The sequence below is a fragment of the Dryas octopetala genome, chromosome 7, assembly GCF_963921425.1.
Source record: "Dryas octopetala chromosome 7, drDryOcto1.1, whole genome shotgun sequence".
NCBI classification, from domain to species: domain Eukaryota; kingdom Viridiplantae; phylum Streptophyta; class Magnoliopsida; order Rosales; family Rosaceae; genus Dryas; species Dryas octopetala.
The window spans coordinates 4,961,979-4,968,065 of NC_141372.1; the positions used below are offsets into that span (position 1 = coordinate 4,961,979).

Consider the following 6,087-nt stretch of genomic DNA (forward strand, 5'->3'; position numbering starts at 1 on the left):
ATTTGTAAGCAATAAATATAGTTATATTTGTATTCATGCGAAGACGTCCAAATCCATCTTCTTAAAAGACCATCTTATCCAAATGGATTCTTCATACTCATTACTCATACATATCCAAATAGAAAAATTACCAAACAATACACATATCAAAATAGAGAAAGGATCAAAATTACCAACAAAATTTTATCCGGAAATAAAGGCTACATTTATATTTGCATGGGAAGAAATCTAAATTCTTTCTTTTAAAATTCAAATTTTTTTTTTTTTCACTGACCAAATTCGATTTATTTTAAATCATTCCATAAAATATGAAACTTTATTGGGTCTTTTTAAAAAAATCGAGATCTAGAACCAAGAGAACCAGTCGGCCCGGTTGCAAAAAACTGGTGCCCAGCCGATCCTCCTGACAAAATCATCAGAAGCTATAGCCGCAACACCATCGCCTTCCCTACCACCTCCCCCTCCAAAAGCTGCACCTGTTCCACCAAAATCATTGCCTGGAAGAACCCAAATTCCACCTCTAGAAGCACATCGCAAAGGAAAGAGTGCCGACAGTGGTGATTTTGATGGTGATGGATCTCAAAAGGCCAAGTTAAAACCATTCTTATGGGACAAGGTCTGGAATGAGATCAGTGTAGAATCATTCCAATAAGTCTATAATTCTATCATGATGAATCTTTACAAACTAATTTTCCACTATTAAACTGATTTTAAATACCCCAAAACTTCCTCCTCCTTTATATGTTCAATGAGGAGCAGACAGAGTCTCTATTTGGCTATGCCTAATGGATAAAAACCGGGCTTGGACCCAATTTAAATTGCTACTGATTGGCAATCATGGTTATTGTAGATAAGTAATAATTTATTGGGAAAAATTTATAAACAGGACACATACTTTGATGGTTGTTTTATTTCAGGACATGAATTTTGATTCGTGTTAATGAAGGACACATATTTTTATTTTGTGTCAATTAAGGACCATATTTTTTTCAGTTTTTATTTGAACTTTGGCCCAACGTTGGACCCATCAAAACTCTACCAAATTTAGTAAACTTATACTTGGTTTAAAGCTATGCATCTCCTCTTTACAATCATATAAAGATTACTCAAATCGGACATCTACAACTCCAGATAATTGGCCCAAAAGTAGGGTACCCGAAATTGTTCAATCAGACCTCTGAGAAAAAATTTAAAAAATCAGACAGTTTCGGGTACTCGACTTTGGTGCCGATTATCTGGAGTTGTAGAGATCCGATTTGGGTGATCTTTATATGGTTGTAAAGAGGAGATGCATATCTTTAAACCTAGTATAATTTTTTTGAATTTGGTGGAGTTTTGATGGGTCCAACGTCGGGCCAAAGCTGAGATAAAAACTGAAAAAAATATGGTCCTTAATTGACACAAAATGAAAGTATGTGTCCTTCATTAACACAAAGCAAAATTAATGTCCTGAAATGAAACAACTATCAAAATATGTGTCATATTTGTAAATTTTTCCCTAATTTAAATTGTAAAAATATTCTATTAATTATTAGTGTGGGACGGTAATTATTTAAATTACAAAAATACTATATTAATATTGTTTGGCAGTAGCAATTATTGTTACTCCTCAATTTAAAAAAAAAATTCATGAAAAAAAAGTAACGTGGACTTATTGGTACAAAGTGTGGGCTTTATTTGTACAAAATTAACCTATTTATCATTTCAATATTTTGGTGAATTTTTTTTGTAAAAAAGACTATAAAATAGACATTTTAGTAATTTACTTTAACTTTATTTGTAAGAAAAACGAAATATGATTGTAGTTATATTTGTATTCATGCGAAGGCGTCCAAATCCATCTTCTTAAAAGACCATTTTATTCGATCTCAACCAAAAAAAAAAAAAAAAAAAAAAAGACCATCCTATCCAAATGGATTCGTCATACATTTACAAATAGAAAAATTACCAACAATACATATCCAAATAGAGAAAGGATCGAAATTACCAAAAAATCTGGTGCATAAAAGATAGATCAAGACACCCTCGGTTACCTAAAAAAATAAAAATTACCAACAAAACTTTATCCAGAAATAAAGGCGCGCTACATTTATATTTATATGGGATGAAATCTAAATTCTTTCTTTTAAAATTCAATTCCTCTTGTTTGACTGACCAAATTCATTTTCTTTTTAAGCATTCTATAAAAATGGAACTTTATTTGTAAACAATGATTTATATTTATATTTGTATTCATGCGAAGACCCAAATCCATCTTCTTCAAATATCAAATGAATTCGTCATACATATCCATATAGAAAAATTACCAACAATACATATGTAAATAGAGAAAGGCTCTTTATCCGGAAATAAATTAAGGCTACATTTATATTTGTATGGGAAGAAATCTAAATTCTTTAATTTAAAATTATTCTGTCCAAATAAACTCTCCATATTCCATAAAAGAATAATTGATTACTACGAATTTATATTGAAAACGCAGGCAATATTTATCGTTTTTTTTAAAGAATATTTATAGTACGTACGTTATAAGACGAAATTATCCTCTCTCTTTTTTTTTTCAAAAAGATCACTAATTAAATACAAAAGGAACCTTATGTAATAGAAATCAAGAGATTCACACATATACCAGCACCACACAAAACAAAACTGGGTATCAAAATAAATTTGTTTTGGCCGTCCAATATATATTTACCATATATAGAATTTACAGTAAATTAATTACCCTAATTCTTTCTTTTGTACCCCACATATCTCTCCCACATTATTTTTCCTGTGCTTATAAAAACCAGGTCTACCCCAAACGAATTCGCTACGAATTCCCTCTCTTGGCCTATTCTCTCAAATTGTCCTTTGTCTAATACCAAAATATGGATTCAAGTGCCTCTATTCTCATGTCACCTTCAACTCCATTAGAGCACCAAACCCAAGAAACTCATAGAAGCACTCCCTTTATCGACTCATCTTTTCTGCAGAAACAATCCCATGTACCCACTGGTTTCATTTGGCCAGAAGGGGACTTGGTCACTGCCCAACGAGAGCTCAACGAGCCATTGATAGATCTCCAGGGCTTCTTGAACGGTGATGATGTCGCAACAGACCATGCTGCCAAGCTCATTAGGGCTTCTTGCTCGAGCCATGGCTTTTTCCAAGTGATCAACCATGGGGTCGACCCCGATCTCATTAAACTCGCGGATCAACATTTGGATTGCTTCTTTATGCTTCCGGTGTCCGAGAAGGCCAGGGCTAAGAGGACTCCGGGCACCCCCTGGGGCTATTCGGGTTCCCATGCCGATCGATTTTCATCCAAACTGCCATGGAAGGAGACATTGTCTTTTGGTTTCCATGAAGATTCCAAGGTCCCCGTTGTGGTGGATTTCTTCATATCCAAACTAGGGAAACATTTTGAACAGACGGGGTAAGACTATCACAATCGAGTAATGTTAGATAAACCATATCTGTCGTATTTTTTAATTACATCAGTTACACATTTTTTAATGGAAAATATTTGGGTACTCAATTTTGAGGAATACCAGCCTTGTACTCATCACCAATTACATGAGCCCATGATAAGATTCACCATATTCTCTCTCATGGTAGACCCCATCATGAGCTTATGTGATTGGTAATGAGTACAAGTTAATATTCAAAATTGAGTACTCAAGTAGTATTGACGAAGACATGAAGTCATTGGTGGGGCGACATGTAGTCTATTGGCGGAGACACATAATATATTGTTAATTACATCTGTCACGCATGCAATCTTTTAGTGGACCTACATAACATATTGTCACATTTTATGACATTGTTAATCACATTTGTCACACAGGCAATTGTAGTGGACTATGTTGAGGGCTGTATGCATGGGTTGGAGCTTGGCCCATTTTTGGGTTTTTTTTTTTTTTCTTAAGTTACTAATTATCTGGAGAATTTTTTTTAGGCGAGTACACTAGAATATATGACCCATAGTCGAAATAATTTTATATATTAATGGTATATTGTGTCAACTAAAAGTTGACCAAGTTGTAGGTGATTACTATAAACACCATATATTAAAATACTTACATGCATGATGACAATTAGGACTCTAATTATCTGCTTGCTAATTTGTAGGATGGTGTATCAAAAGTACTGTGAAGCAATGAAGGGTTTATCCCTTGCGATAATGGAACTACTGGCAATCAGCTTGGGAGTGGATAGGTTGCACTATAAGGAATTCTTTGAAGATGCTCACTCGATCATGAGATGCAACTACTACCCCACTTGCCAAGAGCCAAGTCTTTCTCTTGGCACTGGGCCTCACTGTGATCCAACATCCCTAACCATACTTCACCAAGACCAAGTTGGAGGGCTCGAAGTGTTTGTCAACAACAAGTGGCAGTCTGTTCGACCCATTCAAGCTGCCCTTGTCATTAACATTGGCGATACCTTCACGGTACAGTACCTACCCTAGCTTTATATAAAATTCTAATTGTAATTAGTTAAGCTAGCTAGCTTGAGTGGCATTGCTTTGCTTGCTAAGTTTGTGGCACCATATTATGTAAATGCAACTTGATTTATTTATTTTTTAATCTGTGTTTTGTGTAAAAATGTGGATTACGTGTCTTATCCCCTAGTGAAAAATTATAGCCTTGTATAACTGCGGATAAGGGTCTTGTACCTAGCTCTATTCTTATTGCCAATTAGTTTTGAGTTGTATGCTCCAATTTTCTTCATGGTATTTAGAGCAGGTTTACCTATGTGTTTTAGGCCGAGTGGCCACACGTGCTTCATGTCACTCAATATGAGTTGTCTACGTATTTATCTTAAGTGACGCTACACATACAAATGAAAACGTGTAAATTAAGATGTGAAGTGTGTTACATTAAATATTAGTTTTAAATGGACTACTCTAATTTCTTATGCCATGTTTATCACATGATAGTAGTGCATGACCGAATCGATACAACTAGGTTGATTGAGCTAAATGTGAAATGATCTTTGAAGTACTATAGCTAGTTAGCTAGCTAGTGGCCGACCCCACTAATTGTGCATACGATGAGATAATGGTTCTGTTGAATGAAGTTATATATGGAGAGATCATACATTAAAATCTTCCTAGGACCAAACGAATCACACTATTTCAGTCGATCTCATTTCACATGTATGGCAGACAAGTGATCAATATGTACATGATTATGATGAATGGAGAGTAGTGTTCAACAATGCAATAATATTATAAATAGTTGCAAACGTACAAATTCTTTTCAATGTGAAATAATGCCTTCCCATCATCATATATGTAATTTCTATAATTGCCTGCCCTGCATGCAAATATTTAGGTACGATATTCATAATCATGTGATGGAGGGGTGTGACCGTGTGATATATATTATATATTTTGTACTGATCGAATATATGTGCAAGTTGCATACATGCATAGATTTTGATGATGTATGGTTTTGTTGGATGTGTAGGCATTATCGAATGGGAAATACAAGAGCTGCCTGCACAGGGCAGTGGTGAACAGGTACAAGGAGAGGAGATCTCTGGCATTCTTTCTGTGCCCAAGAGATGACAAGCTAGTCAAGCCCCCAGAGGAACTCGTGCGCAGTGAACATGGGACAAGAAAGTACCCCGATTTCACATGGTCTGATCTACTCAATTTCACTCAAAACCATTACAGGGCTGACGATTCTACCCTCCAAATGTTCACCAACTTCGTCATCGAATCTCAGACATCCAAACCCAATTAATTAATTTCAGCCTTTCAGCTAGCTACCTAGCGTACCAGTACTTCTATTAATTCCATCTTCTTTTATTTTATTTATTGCAGTACTCCAAAAAAGTTAATTAAGCGTTACTAATGAGTTAGCTAGCTACGCTTAATTAGCTATATATGATGAGGAGCTTGGTTCTTGAATGGACCCAATATGGCCTAGTAGTGACTGATCAATTTGTTATCTTATGGTGCGTCTTTGTCAATTGTCAATTTGGAATTGTTATATTTCATATTTGATAATTGCACGGTTGCATTGTATCAGTTAATTAATCAATTGGTTAAGTAGCTTCAGTTTATTAATTAATCAATGGATGAGATAATAGCTA

The 6,087-nt window shown here is 34.9% G+C and overlaps 1 protein-coding gene across 1 annotated transcript; it reads left to right on the forward strand.

The window, feature by feature from the left end:
- Positions 1-2,870: 2,870 nt before the first annotated feature.
- LOC147278820 (gibberellin 20 oxidase 2-like) lies at positions 2,871-5,735 on the forward strand. Its single transcript, XM_086250249.1, has 3 exons — positions 2,871-3,418; positions 4,114-4,435; positions 5,457-5,735. The coding sequence occupies exons 1-3, from the start codon at positions 2,871-2,873 to the stop codon at positions 5,733-5,735; spliced, it is 1,149 nt and encodes a 382-aa protein (XP_086106375.1).
- Positions 5,736-6,087: the final 352 nt, after the last annotated feature.

What these genes read in the sequence shown, in the direction of transcription:
- LOC147278820 (XM_086250249.1), top strand. Translation starts at nt 2,871, where the DNA reads ATGGATTCAAGTGCCTCTATTCTCATGTCACCTTCAACTCCATTAGAG. An exon ending in AAACATTTTGAACAGACGGG is followed by an intron (nt 3,419 to 4,113) that starts GTAAGACTATCA and finishes GCTAATTTGTAG; the next exon opens with GATGGTGTATCAAAAGTACT. An exon ending in ACATTGGCGATACCTTCACG is followed by an intron (nt 4,436 to 5,456) that starts GTACAGTACCTA and finishes TTGGATGTGTAG; the next exon opens with GCATTATCGAATGGGAAATA.